This window comes from Pagrus pagrus (assembly GCF_965226575.1).
Source record: "Pagrus pagrus genome assembly, chromosome: 20".
Lineage (NCBI taxonomy): Eukaryota > Metazoa > Chordata > Actinopteri > Spariformes > Sparidae > Pagrus > Pagrus pagrus.
In genome coordinates, this window is record NC_140207.1 from 4910654 (window position 1) to 4932896 (window position 22243).

At 43.1% G+C, this 22243-nt stretch overlaps 1 protein-coding gene across 2 annotated transcripts in view; it reads left to right on the plus strand.

The window, feature by feature from the left end:
- The window catches only part of LOC311249611 (cadherin-18), a 182737-nt gene that overhangs the window by 154397 nt on the left and 6097 nt on the right, over positions 1 to 22243 (plus strand). For both annotated transcript variants that reach the window (XM_084340794.1, XM_084340793.1), the window contains exons 9-11: positions 2069 to 2190; positions 4807 to 4924; positions 17834 to 18085. In XM_084340794.1, coding sequence (XP_084196920.1) covers positions 2069 to 2190; positions 4807 to 4924; positions 17834 to 18085 — 492 coding nt within the window. The remainder of the gene's footprint in view (positions 1 to 2068; positions 2191 to 4806; positions 4925 to 17833; positions 18086 to 22243) is intronic.

Genomic DNA, 22243 nt, shown 5'->3' on the forward strand with positions numbered 1-22243 from the left:
TTCGGAGAAAATAAGGACGAAGCAGATCATTTGCATACTGATTAGTATGTATTCACAGTGTATTTTTCTGATAATTACCTACAAAATCAAATTAGTCCCAATTGTTTCAATGTCCTTTCCCTACACTGGAAATTAATTCAATCAACGACGGCTAACTTTAAGAATTGCTATCAGGTAAGTTGGCTAATTTGTAATCACAATTAGGCAAATCTCTCGCCAAGCGACAGAGGTGCTGCATGCTAATGTTTCTTTATCTCTTCACCTCTCCTTAGTATTCAAGGATACATGCCAAGACACTGTCAAAAGCCAGAATGATACATTTTTACCACTCTGAATGAGCAAGGACATACAGTGTCATAGTCACAAAGCTGCCTGCACAGTTGACTGAAAACCATCCTGCAGAAACTTTACCCCGCCTTCTAATGGCCACCTGGAGTAGATGGACCATAGTGAGTGAATGATGAACTTGGTCCGTGATGGCTTAAAGCACAGAGATCTGCCTGATGATACATTAGATGCAATGTCAGACCTTTTATGCACAACATGAAATAAATAAAAATGTTGATGCATTAATTCAAAAGAAGGACTGCTGCACCTGCGTGAGTTGTTCTTCTATTCAAGGCAGGTTTTGCTGAGTGAGCATGCTATTTTTCCGCACAGTCCTGCTTCACAAACATACTGTAAAACATCTGGGAGCTACGCAGTAAAACTGTTGGAGGCTGAGGTGCCTTCATGACTGTTGGGGCACCTCAGCCTCCGACTGATTCTCAAACTGGGAGGCGACAGTCAGGGGGGAAGGACGGATGCGTTACAATTTGTACAGGTCATAGGCATCAGGATATTTCCGCAAAACCCATCACATCATATTCACATTATATGTTTTTATCTGACTTTCATATTGAGAGGTAGAGGGGGCGGTGGTGGAGTTGCAAGAGACAACGCTGCCAAGCAACTGACCACAGGTCAAGTCTGCATTTCGATATTGTAAGTGTGAAACTACTGGATATTTCCGACGAGCACCACAGTGCTCTATTATTTGTAAACGTCAGGCCATCTGCACAAAATGGGTATTTTAAGCCAAAACATGATGTTTTCTGAACCCTAACCAAATGTTTGTTTGTGCCTCAACCTATCCAGGACATAAGCACATCGTTGTGACAAGAAAACTGAACCTAAAGAAATGTAAAGTTGCAGCACAAAGAAACGTGGAGTTTTAACTTATCTGTGGTGTTGCAAAAACCTACTTTGCCCACCTTTATTCAGGCTATTGTGTTGTTATTTATGCAGGGAAAATAAATTAAGTCCACTTGTGCCATTCCAACTTGAGAACTAAAACTGTAAATAGAGGAAAAAACAGAACACCTTTACCATTGCAAGCGTTTTTAGGCGGTGATACGCTCAACCTCCAATCTATCGAACAGAAATCCATAATTCACATTTGTACAGTTTGTGTAAATTAACAAATTAGTCGTTAGTCGGCATCGTCTCTGCCTGGTATTGTTGTTGCTTCAAACAGGCCACATAAGTGCTGAGAAATCACATTACTGTCCCATTTCACTTCTAGGAGCACTTGAGCTTGACATTGCTGCGCTAATGGCACTATAATACTGTATGGATATAGATGGATTTCATATTTATTACTTTATTAATAAATATGAAATCTTAATTCAACAGGGCAAATCACAATGTGAGTGTTAAGTCATTTTTTTTTAAACATATTTCATTCTTGCTGCCATTAAGACCATTTCTTGTTATTAAAATGAGAAGTAAGGCATATGATTAACAATCTTTATGAGTCGCTCATGCAGCACAAAGGGCAAATAATGCATCACAGCCGAGCACACCAGCTGGGAAAAGTAAATGCTGCACAAAGATGATCAGATTTGACTTTATATGGAGAATTGCCTTCTGCAGCATTGCATCCCTCAGTGCTTTTAAAAGACAAAACCCGTAAGTGGTCTAGCACAGCGTGTCCCAGTTTAAAATTACACTGTTGACGCTCTACTTTGTTATTAAGGCTTACGTTTGACTTTCATCTCCTTTGTCGCCTGTTCTCTCTCTGCTCCAGACAACCCCAGCCTCCTCAGTCACGTTCCCGTTACCGTCCAGGTGCTGGACGTGAACGACAATCCGCCAGAAATAGCCACAGACGAGGAAGTCATTGTGTGCGAGAGCTCAAGGCCGGGACAGGTGAGCGTCTAGTATTCACCTAGAAGAGTCTGCCACTGCTATCTCTGTACCGTTTTTATCTCCCTCTGTCTCCTCACGCAGTCAAATCTTTTGCATCACAGACACACCTCGGGAAAGGGAAGTGTCGAGAGCTGTGCTTTAACCTCATTCGCCCCCCTGACTACACACAGTTCGTTCTACACTGAACTATTGTTTCCCTCAGCAGTTTGGGCTGCTTACTGAGAGCTGAGCAATACGGGACTCTGAAGGCATTGGAGAGAGCTGCTTAATCATCCCTCATTCAAAATGAGTATCTTAGCAGCAAACCATGACAGCTCTAAATCGAAGCTCATTCCAATTTGCTCTCAGTAGCCTTTGATTCATTCGAATTAAGAAGGTTTTTGAGATATAGGGCAATCAGCAGCATGGAAATGGCTGAAAGAGTGGTTCAGCAGAGGATGATGGAGTAAAGGCTGGGCAGACACAACTAAATACATTTTTAATAGTTTCAAGTGAGTGGAAGAAAAGTTTGAATTAAAGTTTGCATTAAATTTAAATTAAGGTTGCTTATAGCCTCGGGGTTCTTGGCTGAGGGGACGAAGTGGAAAGAATAATGTATTGTTTGAGACAACATATGTGGAAGGATATAGATGCTCATTACTGTTTTAGAGTTTCGACTTTTATACGACAGTCGGTGTTCATCAAAATTGTAGTAGAAGCGGTTCCAATTAAGAGTTAATTCTCTGCTCTGAATACATGCTGAAGATGCTTTATTGAACTGCAAGAGATGAATAAAGATTTTAACACGGCTTCTTTACCTTCGGTTAGTGGCCTTGGGTCCCTATAAACACAGCTTCAATGTTAAAGAGGGACATTTTCAGGTTCATATTTTTATTTTGGGGTCACTACTTGAATACGTTTACATGCTTTAATGCCCAAAAAATACATCCCAATCAGAAAAAAACATCAGAATATTTCTGGTAGCTGTGTAATACTGTTTCACAACATTCACGCTTTGAATTAATTTTCAATGCCACGAGACGTAAATCAATGTTCGTTTGTGAATGGTGTGAGAACAGAAGGTGCTGAAAGGTATCTGGCAGTAAATAAACAAATGAGGTGTTCTTGGGTTGGATTTTACGATTCGAGTGTGATATTTCCAAAACACCTAAATGTGCCAACAGCGAGAGTGAGACTCGCGTCAGCTCAACAATCGCAGCTCTGTACGGCTCAGCAATTTAAAATTGTCAATGTCGTAATGCGTCTATTAGTCGGAAAACTTTTGTACTGAAAGATGTGGCACATCAGACTCATTAAAGAAGACCTAATGTGTCTTAAAGATTAAAAAGTCCAAAGTCCAACCAACAGAAGCTCCTCTCTCCCAGAGAAATACTGCTCCTGAAATGCCTCGCCAGTGGTCCTGCCTTCTGTGACTTAATGACATCACACTGCGTCATCATGTCACATTATTTATGTCCAGCAGCTAGTTTGGCACATCAGAATGGATTTAGCACAGCTGCTCTGTTGTTGTTAGCGATGCTGGCTCAGGCGTCTGTGGGCTGACCAATCAGAGGAGACTGGGTATTCAGGAAGGGGGGGCCTTAAAGAGACAGGGGCTAAAAACAGAGCGTTTCAGGCAGAGGGGGAATACAGTGCTGCGATACTGGACAGTGTGAGTAAACTGATGTGTTTTTTGAGTATTAGAGCATGTAAACCTATTCTAGTAGTAACCCAAAATAACATTTTGAACCTGAAAATGAGCATGATATGTCTCCTTTAAACCCAAAACTGCATTATAGAGAAGAACGTTGCACCCACTCAGAACACAGCTGAGATTTTTCAAGCCAACAGCCAATTGTATTGCTTCCTCTTCTGCTTTGCAAAGCTCCCACTATCCTTGGAGTATCCTTTAAGAGTAATCAAGTGGCAGTTAGCTGGTTTTTCACATTAATGGGAAATCATTACAACTTTGGAGCCATTAACACTCAGAAGAAAGATAATCCTGCACTCCACAGCCAAAAGCTCCCACCAGGGCCATCCTGTCAACCATGACATCCACATAAGTAAACTCAAGCACACACAAAGTACATCCTAATACCGCACTGTTAAAGAAAGAAGCTTGTGCAAGTGCAACATGAGCTCAACAACACCCCCAAATCTCACAGCGAAGATAAGAACTCCCTGTGGTGACAGCAGCTATCAGGTCGTTTTTCTCTCAACAGCGGCTCTCTCCCTGCTCTCACTGTGTCTCTTACCAATTAAGGGTAACAAGATGACAAAAGTGGCAGTGAAGTTGCCCTCAGAGCACCCCTGTCATTGTTAGATGCCAGCCCCCCCCCCCACACCTCGGCCGAGCCAAATGTTATGAAATCCTAGCATCGCGACCGGCCACTTTTTTTTCCAGGCAGCGTTCACAGGTAGAGGAGAAAATGTTACAAGACCCGTCAGCTGTAGGTCAGAGGAACTCTGGCTCTGACCAATTATGATGAACAAATCACGAGACATGCATCAGAAACTAAACCAGCTCCTTGTCCTGCATTCAATTAGAGTGAAAAGTGATTCCAAATGCAACGGCTAATTAAATGTTGCAGGTGTTGTCTCTGGAGAGTCGTTTACCCTGCGTCCTCTGTACAACAGGTGATCCAGACCGTCACAGCAGTGGATAAGGATGACTTTGCCAATGGACAGCGCTTCTCCTTTGCTTTGCCGAGCCAGCTACCAGTTAATCCCAACTTCACCCTGAGAGACAATGAAGGTAATTAAGGCGATCAATATGTTTATTTGCATTTCTTATGAGTTCTGCGCTCTGCCTTCAGGGCAGGGCTCCATCCTCGCCGCTCACACTCCAAGATCCAATAAGTTCAACTGATTTTCCTCATGCCTTGGAGGTGCGATAGAAATATGTGCCGTGTTTCTAAGAGAAGATCCGAATACCGCCGAGATCTACTCTGAGTTGAGCCTTCATGAAACATAAGAGTCGTGGAGGTTTGGCATGTTTGCGCATTGTGTTGTCAAATGGATTACCCACTCTATTTCCCCTCATGCGTGCCTCATTTTGTGCCAGCAGCATTGCCATGGCAACCACCTCATCCTCAGGTGAATACCTAGCCCTACCTTGGTCTGCAATCACAGGGCTTTTAAAAGCTCTCAGCCAGAAGATCCCAAAGTTGCCCGCTGAGAGGAGGAGTTCACAGCACTCCGGATGAATCTCTGAGCCACAGAGAGGCAGGAAAAACAGAGAGGAAGGGGAGCGCAGGAGAGATAAAAAAAAATCGATGTGATAATAGGAGATAAGTCTGCTTAGCCCTCGGTCCAGTTGCTTCTCACCACGAGCTCCCCCCTTGCCTTCTTCAACTATATTAGGATGCAGAGGCAAGTTTCGCTGTGGCACTTGGGAGTGGAGGCGGGCAGCAGGTGAGGGATGTCTCTGAGGGGCAGATGAATCAAACCAGGCAGAGATCGACTGCAAAACCACTCGAAAAAGACACGAGTGAAAAAGTGCAAATGTGGTATAATGGGTTTATTCGAAGCTCGTCCTTCAGTTTTACACATATTAACCAAGTGGAAGGGTGATGGTATTTGTTCGGGGAGAAGACAGAATTTTTACTTTTTTTAGTTTCCATGCTTGATCATTTGGAGTTTTCCTTTTCTTATATCAAGTACTGTCTAGTACTGAAGCCCTCATAGGTTTATAAATGATGTTTGCTTCAACAGAAATTAAAAGGCGTCACTCCCAAAAGGCACGAATAAACCTCGGGATAAATACTGGCGCCACGCTGACACCTTTTTTATCCGGACTATTTGAGGACTGTTACTTTGGCGTCTTTTCACAGGCGTGACTTTGTTGTGTATGTTAAAAACAGGTGTTAATATATGTACCATCCCTGTCACTTTGTGAATTTCCCAGAAATACCCTGGAGAAACAGAGGTACACCTCCATGATTCCCTGCAAAACATCTCTTGCTGAGAATCACAGTGTGGACTTTAAGTGGAGCTTATTGTTGGTAACCAACAAGCTGGCCGCAGTGATGTAGTCATTCTTTCCGTTGGATGCCTGCCATAATGCGCGGCATCATATAGTTGTGAACAGTAATATGTAAATTATGTCCTGCACAGCCACAGATACTACACTGCAGTAACTTTCCCCAGGGACAATGAACCTTTTAAAAGGAACTCATTGTGTCTCCACCACAAGAGCAAGGGTCTAAATTAACTTTCGGGGACACTATTTAACCCCCCAAAAAGTCCCTCGGGTGTGGTACCAGGGGAGTAGTACTGTCTGATGGCCAGGTCTACGTCCTTTTGAGCATGAGTTGTGCACTAAAATGACTTCATAGCTTCATATGCCAGTGGGCAAATTCACCACATTGATATGCCTTGATGGGCTTGAGAAATCCTTTATTTCCCGGGACTAAAGGTTCTGAACTTAAGAGGTTAAGGGGTGAAGTTTCATCTGTAATATTTTGACCAACTAAATTACAGACCTTATGATCTTGACAGCTTTTTTGTTGTGGGTAATAGCTCCTGTTGGGCACATTGGGGTCAGATGAGAGATCAGAGTCTACTTGAAATGCATAGAGCAAATTAAACTGCTAAAAGGCTAGATTTCCAATCCATACCCAACTCTTGAAAACATGCCCACTCTTGCAAAGGGGTTCTCTGAAAAGTTGTGATATTTATCACAACCGAGCCATCTGCAGCAAAATATTCCCAAACCATTCAGGAAGGAAACCCTTCTCTCTTGAAGGATTGATAGCAGTTTTCTCGGTTCATGCTGTTTGAGTGATGGTGCCCTTCAGTTTGGGTCTCAGCTCTCGCTGCATACCATCCCACAGAATCTTGTTTTTTCTCGAGATATAGCTGTGATGCAATCCCATGTGGGATAGGACGATTATGTGTCATGACATGGAAATAGAAAATTACTCATATGTTAATCATTTGCCAGGGAGAACTTGAAAGAATGGAGGGATGTCTTGCAGGACCTGAGATAGAAATTATTCCCCACAGGAGGAATCGTCACCAGCAGATCCTGAAATACTTTAGGCTGTTGGTTGTGCAGAAGGCACAGAAGTGGGATCCAAGTGAGCACTCTAACATACAGAGACCCTTGTATTTCACTCGCACAGTTTCCTTTCTTTAACCAGGAAATCTGTTCAAGAGTCTGTTCTGATTTGGAGCAACAACCTGGACGGTTAGTTAACCAAATGAAAGGAAGTCAGCCGCACAGGGAAGCCTTCTACTGTTGTGTTGACCACAGAGAGTAGCTCCACTGGAGCAGCTAAATGCCTTGATCAAGGGTGAACACGGGCTAGCTTTGAGACAAGTAAAGTGGTCCTTGTTTTAAGAACTATGCTTTAGACTACCCACTATTGGACAAACAATTATATTCAGCTGCTAATCAATGAAGGACAGTGTCGTCAGAGTTAGGGTTAGGTAAAAACTCGAATGACAACCCATAATATTACAGTATTTAGCATCAAGACCTTTTTCGCAACCCGCTTCTGATCTGTCCTGCTGCGTAATTTGGGTGCTTACTCATTTATATGATAATTCCTCGTCCACCCAGAATGATTCATATCAATTATTATTTCTCTCCGTTCCTCCTGGCTCATCTGCAGTTTCACGACACCAACCTCCCTCTTAATGTTAAGCCGGTGCGCTCAGAGTTCACGCCGCCTCAGCCGTCTCCAGTCACTCCGAGGATGCATTTGCACTTCCACTCAAAAGAGGTGTCAGAGTCATATATAGCGTCCTACTGCCACTGTGTATTAGAAGTTATTTGCTGTGTACACAAGATCCGGGTGAGAGAGAGAGGCACAATGCACCATACTGTCGAGTCCTGTGTCTGATAATTAAAGTAAGCTCTTCACACTCCGAGCAACTTCTTTCACTGCTGTTGTAGCAGACCAACAGTTGGTGGCTGCTCGCTGCCAGAGCCTAATACCTCCCTCTGTTGTTGTGCAACTGACGAAAATCCCTCTCAGTCACTCACACGACTAACTCTCTCATGACCTCCTTTCCTCCTCAGTTACAGTTTGCTCACAATGGATCCGCATGAACTTGGATTTTTGTAACTCTGCGCGCAGTTTTTGCAAAAGCAGGACACTCTGATGTACTTAATGACTACTTTTTTAGTTAAATAACTAATGATACCTTCAACTGATTGCCCCTTCTCATTCAATTCAGGTGATTTACCAATGATGACTTTTAAAAAGGACCCATTAACTAAAGCATTATGGCTTTTTCGGGAAGCTATTTTCCGTTCTCGCAAACCATATCAGATTTGTTAAAAGCCATTATCTTGTTGCAATTGGTGCTTTTCGTACGGAGACCGGGAACAGCTCCAGCTCTGTTTTACTGAATCAGATCAGCGTGGCGGTTGAGTGTTGATTCTTAAGCTTAAAAGAAAACACAGAGTCAGCCTCAGTTTCAGATCAAGGCCTTCTCCTCGCTCGATTCGCGATCCTCGTTTGCGGAGATGAAGGCAGAGATCCTCAAACACGGAGGTGTCACGCAGATGTGTTTGCACAGTTGAAGTGCTGAATGTGCCGCAATAAATGCAGGTCAAACTCCTACAGTGTATTAGGCACCATTAAAACGGTGAAACAAGGGGGGTGCTTCTACTCAGCTGCTCCAGGGAAGCACTTTGTGACAAACCTGTTCTGTTAAAAGCCCTTTAAATACATTCAACTTGACTATCCCTACTTCGCAATGACTGGAAATTGAATGCCTCTTTGATCTCCTCATCTGTCACATTGTGATGACATTTGCCTCTAAAAAGGCAATTAAACGGAGGCTATGATCTCTAAATAACCCACATACTTAAATAGATCAATTGATTTCTGAAGACATCTACTTCCAGGGTGCACACAGAAGACCTTATAATATTACAGTTAATCAGCTGTGTTGAAAGAAGCGCTGTCAAGCCACTGATATATGTGGGGCGTTTAATTAGATTTTATGTCGTTCACACTTCACTCGCAATGGCTGTTATACTTTTGGATTCCCAAACATCATTATCTGCTGAAACAGCATGATTTGTGCACAGAGGGCAGAGCAGCCTGTCTCGTGCAGGTTTTGACAAAACCCGCACAAGCAGCCAAACGTCGTCAGTCACAATCTCGCATCGGGGCATTTGATTAGCTCTCCTGTTACAGCTGTGCTCAAGCGAAGCGTGTTTTCCCTAATTTCTTGATGTTTATGATTTAAGAAAGATGAAGAACATTGTTTGAATTAAATAAACCAGTGTTGTTTTGCAGAAGCTTTTTATGTGTGCAGTAAGGCCTCAGCAGCCGCCAGTGCCACATCGAAGCTGTGAACCAATTTGTTCCTGCGTACCAGAGCAACATAATGATAGTATTCCACAGTCCCTTTTGATTGTTACTGCAGAGGCTTACATGCCAACCCATAATTAACACAAATACACAAAATAAAACCTTATGGAAAAAACACACCATGCTGTGAAAGTATATATGCTGAAACCAATGCAGTGGGCAAAAGCATATTGTTTTTTTTTTTACAAGCAGCCTCATCATTAGCTGCTATCTCTTGTCACTGCCAGGCATGTTTTGTTAAACTAAGCCTTACTGCGCCAGACTAATCCTTATTGAATGCAGAGGCTTCCTTTAAAAGGAGATTGCAACGTTTGTCTCTTGATGTTCTGTTTGTTTTTCGGCATGTAAGCCCTGTTATTTCTGCTCAAAATGATATTAGTGTAAGATATTCAAAGCTGCAGCCTAGTCGCAAGAATAAAATGTGACTGGTCAACGCCTCTGCAAACAACAGATATGTTCAAATTTGTCTCATAGGTTACATATATATTGACATTTCAGTGAAAACATATTACGTTCACTTTACATGTTTGTGGAGGGGATGGTGGTGTACTAGGCTGCCAAGTGCGAGTTTGTGTTTCAACTTTAGTAAGTGTGATGTGAAGTCGGGCCATCTGCATCTGTATCGTAGCGACAATAACAGGTGTTTTTAACAAGATCTCGGGGTATTCCCTTTCGTGTTTGTGGTGACGAAAATGGTTAGTTTAAGCCAAAATATGATGTTTTCCTTACCCTTACCGAGTTGTTTTTGTGCTAGGACCTAACCAGACTACAAGCACAGCATTGTGCCACGAGAATAATTTTAAATTGAATTCAAAGAAACGTGAAGGTGGTTTGGCAGAAACGTACTTAGCCAACATTTATTCTGGTGATTGGGTTTAATTACATCTAGATGCGTTACATTATCTTTAATTGCCCTGTGCTGCTTAGTTGACAGAGGCTTACTGAATCAAAACAAGTGTCAAACCAAACCTTCTGTACCAAGTAACTACAGTGTTATTCATCGAATACATTCTTATTACAGTTACATCTTGGCAGCACAGTTTCCACTCAGAAAGCCTTCTCAGGTGAGCAGATGCCAATCCTTCTAGCTTGGGCTACACTGTATAGTTGGCCTCATCGTGCAGTAAGTGCAAATGATGCACAACAGCTTGCAAACCACTCTTTGAGGACATTATGGTTTCCCAGTTCAGTTTACATTGTTCTATATAGTAGGAAAACTGTCAAAATTGTTCAACCCATTTCAAATAATCCTCTGTCAAAATTGTTCTATCGAATGAAAAGTGATGTGTAACAACATTTCAGGATATATGGATGTAGAGTGTTGTAGTGGTTTGTTTCAGCCTTCAATAAGTTTAAATAAATAACCACTTACAGGTTGCAGGAACCAAACACTGAGACACAGAAGAACAAAATTCTCTTTGTCTATTCGAAGCAGTTTATCCTTCAGATTGCAGAAAAGTACAATGCACGTCTGGAATACAAAGGGTCCAGATTCAGAATCCAAGACAGAATATTTCTCTGGGCATCTTTTCCTTTAAACCTCTCATCAATCTTCCACATGGGCTGAGATATTTCTAATTGGTTAAAGTGAAACTCTCGCCAAAAAGCAACCGAGGCTTTATTTATGATTGGGTATGAGTCAAACCTTCACGTACAAGCACACTCATGACCAAAGAGGCACTTTTAAGATTTACCGTAGTTTCGTTTTGGGGCAAGCTCATTTTGAACGGGAGTACATAGGGCATACCACGACGGCATCAAAATGTCTATTTTTAGACCACTAAGAAGGCTCCACACATCATGAAACTTTACTGGTAGCATCACCAGGGTCTCTACTCATGACACGAGCAGTAAGAACATTGTTTGTGTACACAAAGTGTGTGAAAAAGACGGTTTTGAACTACTTACGCTTAGCTACTGGGACTCCGGCGCGCCGCCGCCATTCCAGGCAAAAAGTGTCGATCTCCGATCTCTTCCGGCAACAACAACCACGCGAGAGGTTACGTGACATCACCGGCTGTTGATGCCGTACTGTTTGTAATATGTGGCTCCCTTGTCAACATGGACGTCAGTGTTGCTTTTGACTAACGACAGAACAACGAATTATCCGCGAATTCATCTGGAAATAAGCCCGAGGAGCGTCCCACCGTTACTCTCCGTCATGATGGCTGCACTTGGAGATCGACACTTTTTGCCTGGAATGGCGGCGGCGCGCCGGAGTCCCAGTAGCTAAGCGTAAGTAGTTCAAAACCGTCTTTTTCACACACTTTGTGTACACAAACAATGTTCTTACTGCTTGTGTCATGAGTAGAGACCCTGGTGATGCTACCAGTAAAGTTTCATGATGTGTGGAGCCTTCTTAGTGGTCTAAAAATAGACATTTTGATGCCGTCGTGGTATGCCCTATGTACTCCCGTTCAAAATGAGCTTGCCCCAAAACGAAACTACGGTAAATCTTAAAAGTGCCTCTTTGGTCATGAGTGTGCTTGTACGTGAAGGTTTGACTCATACCCAATAATAAATAAAGCCTCGGTTGCTTTTTGGCGAGAGTTTCACTTTAAGAATTAAACATGCATGAATATGCCATTACACCTACATCCAGGTGAAGCGCTATTACACAAGGAAACACACTGAGATACATTAGATGCACTGAGAAACACAACTTTACCGTGTCTTTCCTGCAGTAAAAAGTTCTTATCAACCAGCTTCCCGGGCTCCACACAGCAAAATGATCTCGATTTCCACCTCGCTCGTATGACTTTGTGATCATAAAACAAAGTTTTCTTCGATTAGAATGAAGTTATCTTAGTTATGCAGATGTGCGAATATTGTTTTTATTTTTATTCCACCTGCCAACATCCTCAACCTCTGATGTGAGGAGTCAAATTAAATTTTCAGTGTGAGAAAGTGAAATAATGGAGGGAGATTGAAATCTGTTTCAACTATATATCAGTGCTGAGTGAACTATCATGATGAACAGTCAACTGGCCAACTTTCTAACAGTCATGTGCCTTTGAAATAACTGACATCTAATGAACAGTCACAATAAAATACTTTGTTTTCAGACAGTATTAATAAGAAATGTTTCCAACCAGGGATCTTTCTTAGACCAGTTCTTGATGTAGCAGAACCTCACTCATGAGACGGTGGGTGGGTCGACCGATACATCCCAGTCAGCGCAGAGCCTTGTAGATGGATAAGATAATCCCAAACGAATTAACCTTTTGCAACAAAAATACATTGCTCCTTCTGCAAGCGGGAAGAACAATGGTATGGACTCAGACACCTGCGGCACCTACACAAAACATACATTTTCTTAACATTTGCAGCCTCCATAACCTTTACAACATTATACCTACCGTTAGAACGTGACCCAATATACATTCTGCCCACGAAGCAGTGCCACTACAATTTGTGTTGTGCTCCAAGTGGCAACTGGAGAGAAGGTTTCGTGCTGAATCCCATCACCGGCACCTACACACACCCACCAAAGTTCACAAGGAATCCAGCTAAGTGCATGTGTAGGCAAGTTTCAAGTCTGTGGAGATGTGGTTGCGTCGCGTGTCTATTGTTGGTTTGCTTTTTTTCCTTTTTTTTAATCACTCTTGATATATTTTGCAGTGAGCCAGCTGTAAGACAAAGATATCTGAATTCACTATATGGTCAAATTTTTTATTTGAGTGTGTGCATTCCTGATTCTGCAAATCAGGGATGTTCTGGTTTTCCATGCACCTCTCTACAGATGATTCACATCCGCTTTCTTTGTGCTGATTTTGCCATTCAAAACTGTATCTGTGTAAAAATGAAGGAGTCATAAATTCAATCATGAAAACAGACTGAGAAAGAGTTATTGCCAGAATTTCTGCATTTCCAACTTTTCGCATTGCGAAATATCACTTTAATTCATGTCTTTGGTTGGAGAGACAGGAATGCACAAGTGATACAAAAGTTATGTAAGTGATACTTTACCTAGCATGCTAATGCCTTTGGAAAAGTTAAAAAATGAGGCCATTTGCCAGTTAGTGGCTTGTACTTAACGAGCCCACTGCAGGGCGATAATTCCACAGGGTTGTGTAAAGCCTCATTCACATGCATATTAAAGCCTGTGTGCATTTTTTATGTAATAGAAAACCAGACTCCAGGAAGACAAAAAAAAAAGGAAAAAATTGATTGCTAGTGATCTGCAAAACAACACAGATCAAAATGTTCAGGATAATTTTCAGTGAAGTGCAGAGTGCTCTTCAAAGTGCATTTCCCTTCATTTCCTGCGTGGTCGCCTGCCTCGCACTGCAGGCAACGACGTGTCCCAACTGTGCTAACTCGTGCTGCCACGTGGCTGCAGATGGTCCGTCTCACTGCGGCGTTAATCAGCAGGCGCGCAGCTCTCCTCCACCCACCTGCGAAGAGAGGCGGTTTAATGTGAAATTAGCATGACATAATTGATGTGCTCTTCCTCGCTGTGGTCTGTGCGAGGACCTGCGCTGCCGCCGCTCTTGTGCTTCAAAGTGTAAAGGCTGTGACAGCGAACACCACGTACAAGCACTGCTTGTTTGTATCCCTCTGCCTCAGCCTTCGCCCTCTCTGCTCTCTCTTTGGCACACACACACACACACACACACACACCTCCTCTATTCACCCCCTCGCCTCCCCCTCTCCTCTCATCTTCCCAACTCCCCATCTCTCTTCCTTGTTATTTGCATCTCTCACACTGCACTCTCTCAAACCCCCCACCCATCTGCTTGCTGATACGGTGATACTGCGAGTCTGACTTAATAAAGCTTGAAGTACGTGTTGTCATTCCAACTGTCGATCATTATAATTATTCATAGATGGAGCAGAGATTGGAGTGGGAGGCGAGGTCTCAGAGCAGCAGCACGATAGTACAGCACGGCGGAGGTGTTCTCGCTGGGTGGAAAGGAAAAGGTTGCCCTGTGCACGATTCAGCATTTTCAAGCCTTAAAATACCATGTGGATATACTGTATATATCAGCAACGTGTCATCCGCAAGTTTCTAGTTAGTCAGTCATGTGAGGCCCAAGTTAGTCACCCATGTACGTGATTCATCCAGCCATGTTCTTTGAATGAACAGGGATGGCTGTAGCTGTTGTGTGAAGCTGTGTTTTATAGCTCATGATACAACTTTTTAAAGGGCTGGTGTGCCTTAAATTTTGCGAATGTTCAGTCAGTGCTCTTTGTGGTCCCTGTGCTCCAGTGGCTAAACTGCAGAGATAACCCCTCACACACAGTGTGCAGGTACCAGAAAGCGTTGCGTGTTTAGATTCTTAAAATGGTAAACCCTCAGAGCAAGCCCTTCATGTGAAGTGGTCGTGCGATGGCCTACATGTCGGTGTAAGCTTCTTAGCTGTTGGACGGTGGTGTTTAACATCCCTGACGAATGGGAAATGAGCTTAGCATGTTCTGTTGCAAGAGGAAACGGATAAACCATGGCCTGGATGACTGAGAATCTTCCCCAAAAAACAGCCACTATTTAATTGCATAGTGCTCTACAGAGGCAGCTGGACTTGCTTGAGCTGCCTCCGTATAGCACTTTAATGTAGATATAGTTTTTGAGCATTTGTGAGCAGCTCGAAGGGTTTAGGTGAAATTATGCACATAAGTTTGGCTAACAACGAGGGATGGGCATTTTAAGTAATTTCCATTTTCGAGTACTCGCATTAAATTTTCATCGAGCACTTGAGACATCTTAGACACTGTCAGTAGTGCCTTGTTGGCACTGTACAGATCAGCCCTAAATTTCACTGCATTTTTCACAAACATCCTCTCCACTCTTATAGTTGTTGTCGGCCACCCTGGTAGCTTGTACTCTGGCTCAGGAAACACAATCAGCTCATGAAAGCCGCCTTCTTCTATAAAGGGGCATATCTCCAGTCACCGTTTTCATGATGAACTGGCTAATCTACTCTGCCCTGTGCAGATATTTGAGACAGCACTTACATCTGAAAGATTTAAACTTTTAAAGGTACAGCGGGGTCGTTTCAATTTTACATTTATTATATCAAAAATCCATCCGTCCATTATCCGTAACCGCTTATCCTTTACAGGGTCGCGGGGGGGCTGGAGCCGAGCCCAGCTGACATTGGGTGAGCGGCGAGGTAGACTCTGGACAAGTCGCCAGTTCATTACAGGGCTGACATACTGTATAGAGACCATTCACACGCATACCTTTGGGCACTTTAGATGACCAATTTACCTGACTTGCATGCCTTTGAAATGTGGGAGGAAGCTGGAGCACCCGGAGATAACCCACGCGGACAATAGGAGAACATGCAGACTCAGCATAGAAAGGCCCTGCCCCAGCCACGTCTCTAACCCAGGATTGCTGTGAGGCCACCACTGCACCAATGTGTATATAAAAAATGTCATTACTTTATACATTGAATGAATGCTGACGTCCGGATCAAGTATTCAAATACTCGAGTGCTCATGCCCATCCCTACTAACAAGTGAGCCTGAGCAGCCATTTTTTGCCATCTAACCACAAGAAATGTTCCTGTAAAGCTGACTATGAACCAGCATTATACTATAACTCAAAGCTACAGGATACATGAGCAGTGTGAGTATCTTTTAATAATCACTTTGCTACAATTAACTGGACAATACTAACATTTTCTTCGATTTAAATGTTCCTATTTCAAGCTGTGAGAATTGTATCTGTTAAAAGGTCTCATGTGACACCAATTTTTATTGCTCCCCACCGGCTCCCCATCTAATACAGAATCCAATTTAAAGTTCTTGCAATCACTTTTAGATCACATCAGAGATCTGCTGCAGCACCAGCACCATGTTGTCACAAGCAGGTCTTCAAGGTCCTGCGATCAGGGCTTGCTGCTACAGTAGTTCCTCTATCTAGGCTTAAAACTAAAGTAGATTGTACTTTTGAGGGTTGTGGCTTCTGACCTCTGGTACTCTCCCATTTGGCTTAAGATCTGTGTACACTGCGGACTTCTTCGAGAGAGCAGGTCAAGACCCATTTGTTTAGACACGTAGTCCGGGTGATAAGTGAAAAGATCATTCACTTTTTCATAAAAGCATGAAACTCGGCACAGTTGTACTTGCTTACTTTAATTGCTGCCATTACTGAATCGTGTATTTTGCTATACAAACAAAGTTACAGTACGTACTATTGCTGTACAAAAACATGCAAGTGGCAGATGCTTTTAATCAGTAGTCAACCATTCCCCTGTTTCTACTGGCAAATGTAGGGGTTTTGGTTCATCCTTACAGAAAGTTTCTACCACTTTGCTGGCACTTACTTTGAGCTGGTGTTGCCAAAACAGTATGGATAAGACAGCCCATTATCTAATTCAATGCAGCATAGTGACTCAGTTTGGGATTGGTGTGCAACTGGACCAGAAATGCCACCAGATGGCTAATGACAGTCCTATCAGCGATGCTAGGAGCTGTGTGTGCTTCCATGTTGGACTGCATGTACTGTCTAATATATTGCTCCTAATTTATATAATCTCCCAGTAGTTCCACAATCCACTGATGTAAAAATAAACTTGGCTGGAGCAAACAAGGCTGCTTCAGTTGGCTGCAGCAATGTAGAGCACATTGGCAAGTAGCCTGCTGCGCATGTTATACTGTCGATAAATCATCTTTATGGCGAACACGTGAAATAAGGATCCCTGCCGCGGGCCGATACACGCTCATTTTGACACATGCAGAACATCTTTCATAGAAAATATTCCAATTAGAGTTGTTTTATCACTGTCATCGTTGTGGCTGTCTCAGATCATGAATCCAGGTCCACCGGAGAGAGACTACAAGTAACACAATGAGCTCCTTTTCAATCCGCCTTTTGTTTCATGTGTATACAAGTGTTGCGTCCGTGTGGTTATTTGCTTCCTCCTCTTTGTTGAATCTTTCAGTAAACCCCTCCTCCTCTTGAGTTCTCCCTCATTTGCCTTTTCTATTTTCCTTTTTATTTCTGTTTAGTTCTCTGACATGTTCCATTAACGGTGTTTATCGCAGAGGCCAAGGTGAACTGCTCGTTTGCAGCGCATTAAAATAGTAAACACCTTTTCAAATAAATCAGCCTTGGAACACAGGGAAGCGACAGTAAGACGCGGTAAAAATTATACCAGCTTGAGATACTTCAAAAGCATAAGCATCCAATTCGGCATGGCAAACGTGGATGGGATTTCTGTTTGGCCAATGATCCCTACCCTTAATCTAAATGTGTGTCTGTATAAATAGGTAATTGCAGGTTTCGCTGAAAGAGCAACATAATTGAGAAGAAAGAGGAAACCATCAATTAGTCTTTTTAGCCAAGGGGGCTAATTTCCCTTCATCTCTTTTTATTACAGACAGCACTGCCAGCATCATTGCCAGGCGGCGGCGTTTCAACCACCTGACCCAGGAGCTTTACGAGCTGCCCATCGTGGTGTGGGACGGCGGGGAGCCGTCGCTTAGCGGCACCAGCACCTTGACTCTGCGGGTGTGCCCGTGCCAACGCCACGGCAGGATCCGGATGTGCCAAGGCGAAGCGTTCCTCTCCTCGGCTGGTCTCAGCACGGGGGCTCTGATTGCCATCCTGCTGTGCATCGTCATCCTGCTGGGTAAGTTGGGACAGCCCTGGTGGGGACTTCAGCAGGGGGGAGCTGCCCGGGGGCAACATCCTGAGGGCATGGATGGAGGAGATGAACCATAGAGGAGCAGGGAAGGGTGGAAGGGTTTGAAAGGGGGTTGACAAGGGCAGAGGAGGACAGAGGGACGAATAGACATGTGAGGACACAGGTAGAATTTAGAATGAGGGTAGAAAGAGTAGCGTAGGTCATGGGTGAAAGAAAAAGAAAAGGATTGCGAAGGACGGTAGAGAAGGAGGACACAGAGAGGAGGCTGGAGGAGAGGTGTCTTGAAAGGAGATGGCGAGGACAAAGACGGCAAAGAAGAGGCGAACGGAGTTTGCAGGGTCAATGTGATTCAGAGAGGAGGTGTGTACAACTGAAAGACGTCTAAGAATAAACCATGCTCGTGTACAGACAGGCAGCTCGAATCAGAAAAATCAGATTAGACCTAAATCATATTTGTTGCTGATTTGAAATTCAATTCAAATGCGCTCTCTTACCATGCAACTGAATCTCCTTCCCCATCACTCTCTGCCCGGTACATGTTTGACATTGCATGTTGCGAAGGATAAGCATGAAGGAGTGTGGTGACAGCCAACATAGATGTGTGACGGATGCGTTCTGCACCGTGAATATCAAACCCAATCATAAAAAACAGGGCTGCATATGTGTTACTAGCTCATTGCACCACCCAGAAAACATGCCCTCAGTCAATGAGCATGTGCCTTGTCACTATAGCAACCTGTCTTTCCGTTGACTGCAAATGATTATGTGTAATCTATACGATCTTTCACTTTGGATTTGAGGGTAAGATAAGAAAAATTATTATTTGGACGCAGCAACGTTGGAGGTGGAAAATGTCTGAAACATTGAACTAAATCAACCAAATTCAACTAAACTTAGGGCGTGAGAAATGTCGCAGAGCAATTTCCTCCTCTGCAAACCAAAACTGCAGTCGGACATGATTAGACAAAACTGTCTAATAACACAGCCTCACCGTTGCAGCTCTCCCCTCCCCTCTTCAGTGATTGTCTGTGGACATTAGTGCGTGAAGGTTATGCATATTCATACTAGCTTTCTTCCTCCTCTATGCCAAACCCTCTGGCTGAGGCGAACAAAAGGCCATCACCACTGTCTAGAGCAAACGCTTGAGTGAGAGACACACGCTGAATCACTAATCATCAGCACAACGGAGACCGTAGTTAGGACGGAGGGGAGAAAGAGAAACAGGGAGAGACAGGACCTCATCACACCTTTTTTTACTGTGGGCTTCACACTTTCCAGTTACAAGCCAAGTGTCTCACACATACAGTAGCTCAGCTACTATACAGAGGTTTGGAAACCCATCACCCCAAGAGATTTGAGAGTTTGTCAGTGGATCGCAGTCAAAATGAATCAGATTCCGCTCCATTAACAGTCACTCATTTGCCCTGCCTGCACCATCTCTCATAATTCACCATCTCTGGGTTTAATGACAGGTACAGTTAAGAAACAGCTTATTGTGTGTGTCCTGGAGGAATGGTGGTCTAAGATGCATGCTAAGTAATTGCAGTCCCTTTTTTATCATGCAGCCCTCTCTGCTTATGCTAATTGTCCCTTTGTACTTTAAGTCTCTTGAACCTCAACACTTGGCCCCATTTACACCTGGTAATAATATGTGATCTCTATCTGGATGAATTATCTGTATGATGGCACAGGCTTTGCATTTATACCTGGTAGTAATAAGGGTTTTCATTATCTTGATTCTGCTCTATTCAAGATTGGATCTCAATATTATTTAGGTGGTGCTGGCAGATTTCAGAGATGGTGCATCTCAGGTCAAGGAAAGCAATGGCTAATTTGATTTTGCCTGATTCACTTAAGCTAGCAGGAAGAGGTGAAATCAGGCCATCTTTCAACTACCACTTCAACTGCTTTCTATTTTTTCTTTCTAAGAAGGTGATCAAGCTTTGCAGATTTATTGTAAACTAGTGCAGAGCCCATTCGAAAAAACAGATTATCTGCTATTGTGAGGGGTTTACAGATTCAGTCTTAAGCCTCCTGAACCTCTCATAGACACAGACCCGATGATATCAAACATGTTTTATATTTATGATTTAAACTCTGGATGATTACATTGGTACTCTCTGAATAGGGCCACAACAACCAAATAGAGAGAGGCATGACAGAGCAGCTGACAGCGCTGCCAAGCAATCACCGATCATCCAGACTCCATTACGATTTGAGCCATGATGCAAAAGTGCTGAAGCCATGCCCCCGCTGCTGCACAGAGCGGCGGTCACTGTTTAATCAGAATATATTCACATTGAATGTGTAACCAAATTCTGCTCTTCCCTGGGTCCTCAGCAACAAACCTGCCAAGTATGAAATAGATCTGACGAACAGTTATCAATATATGCAAATAAGTTACAGACAGAAAGACAAAGATTGCTTTCTTTATAGTTAGACGTATACAAACAAAGTGCAACAAGACCACATCTGGCGGCTGAAATGTTAAAAAAGATACTCAGGCACACTGAAAGGTTCTTGCAATACTCATTCCTACAGTTGTGTACTCATTCCCTAAATGCCTGCACAGCATTGAAAATAGATATGAAATAGATTTAAGGTGAGCTGTAACATGTGCAAGCATCTGCCAAGAGACTGTCCTTGAACCCATAAAACCTATCGTTTGTCTTTAGATGGCATGAATGAGCAAAGTGCTCAAGACTGAAAGAAATAGCATGTCTTGCATGAACACACATGAGACACAAGAAAAAGTAAGTGATAGGTCTTTTTACACGAGGTGTTGTAAGAGAGTGGCAGGCTGGTTTTAGAGATGTAGACTAAAGTTGATTGACAGATAAAAGTTGTGGAGCGGGCGCATCAATCTCCACCATATATCACTTACATAGACATGGCTCACCCCTTCAACTCCTGCTCGCCTTTGCTTGTCAGTGTGATTTGTTTGGGTCCGATTGTTTTCCATCTGTCCGATTAATGTCCTTGTTTTATCTCTGTGCCCTCTAATAAGCCACTCTAATTAAGCCTGCAGCAAAGCAGAGAGGGACACAAACGATCTCTGAGCCGACACAGTTGATAATGGCCTTTACACGTGACTTAAACAACATCAAATATTCATAAGTGGATCATTGTTTGGATTGTAGTAATTTGATTTCAAGTGAAAGAGTACAGTATTATAGAACTAATTGGGTAGAAAAGAGGAATTGGATTAAAAACACAACCATAACCTGCTTAATGTGGAATTAACTCAATGCAGAACAAATACTTAATGCTAATGCTATGGCAAAATAGAAAATTTCTGTTAATTTGAGGATCTTACTTGATATGATAATAATCCTTTGCAGTTCTTTCTAGTAAGAAATCTGCACCCACATTAGTCTGATTGGGTCAAGGAGTATTTCGTCAAATACAAAAAGCTGTTTTCAAACTGATTGTTCAAACTTCAAAATGTGTGTGAATGACATGGTTGAATTATTGATCAAGCGCTAGTACTTATGTCTCGTGTTTTTACCACTGAAAAATTAGGGGAGAGAGCCACCATGACATCAACCTTAGGTCTCTGAAAAGGCCAGTCTGAAGGTCAAAGTGGGTGGCTCAGGCCATTGTCGTCTTGGCAGTGCCTAGCTCCGCCTAACTCCGGCGAATTCAAAAATGGGCAAATAGGTGGAGCGTGGGCAGAGCTGCAGGGAGCCAAATGAAGCCTGGTTATTGAAATATACCCACCACAGTCCACCAAGCTGGAATCTCAGTCCTCCAGAAGCTCCAGACTCTGTCCACAGCTGTCTCCTCCAGAGCTCGCCAGCTCCAGCCTCAGTCAACAGCGTCGCCCAGTGATCAGAAAGGCCGGCGTCTGTCCCTCCCCTCCCGTCTGTCAGTATATATACAATATATTTGTCTCATAATTGCGTGGACAAATCAAAGTGGCCACGCCCTTAATTATGCATAACTTTAAGCCCTAATATTAATTGGCAAACTGGTACAAAAATGTCTTTGCTGCTAAACATGGTTATTTCTGGTGTAAAGAAGGGCATTTTAACATGGAGTCTTATGGGGATTGATGTGATTTTGGAGCCAGCCTCAAGTGGCCATTCAAGGAACTGCAGTTTTTGGTACTCCTTGTTTGGCTTCATTTTCAAGCCCCAAAGC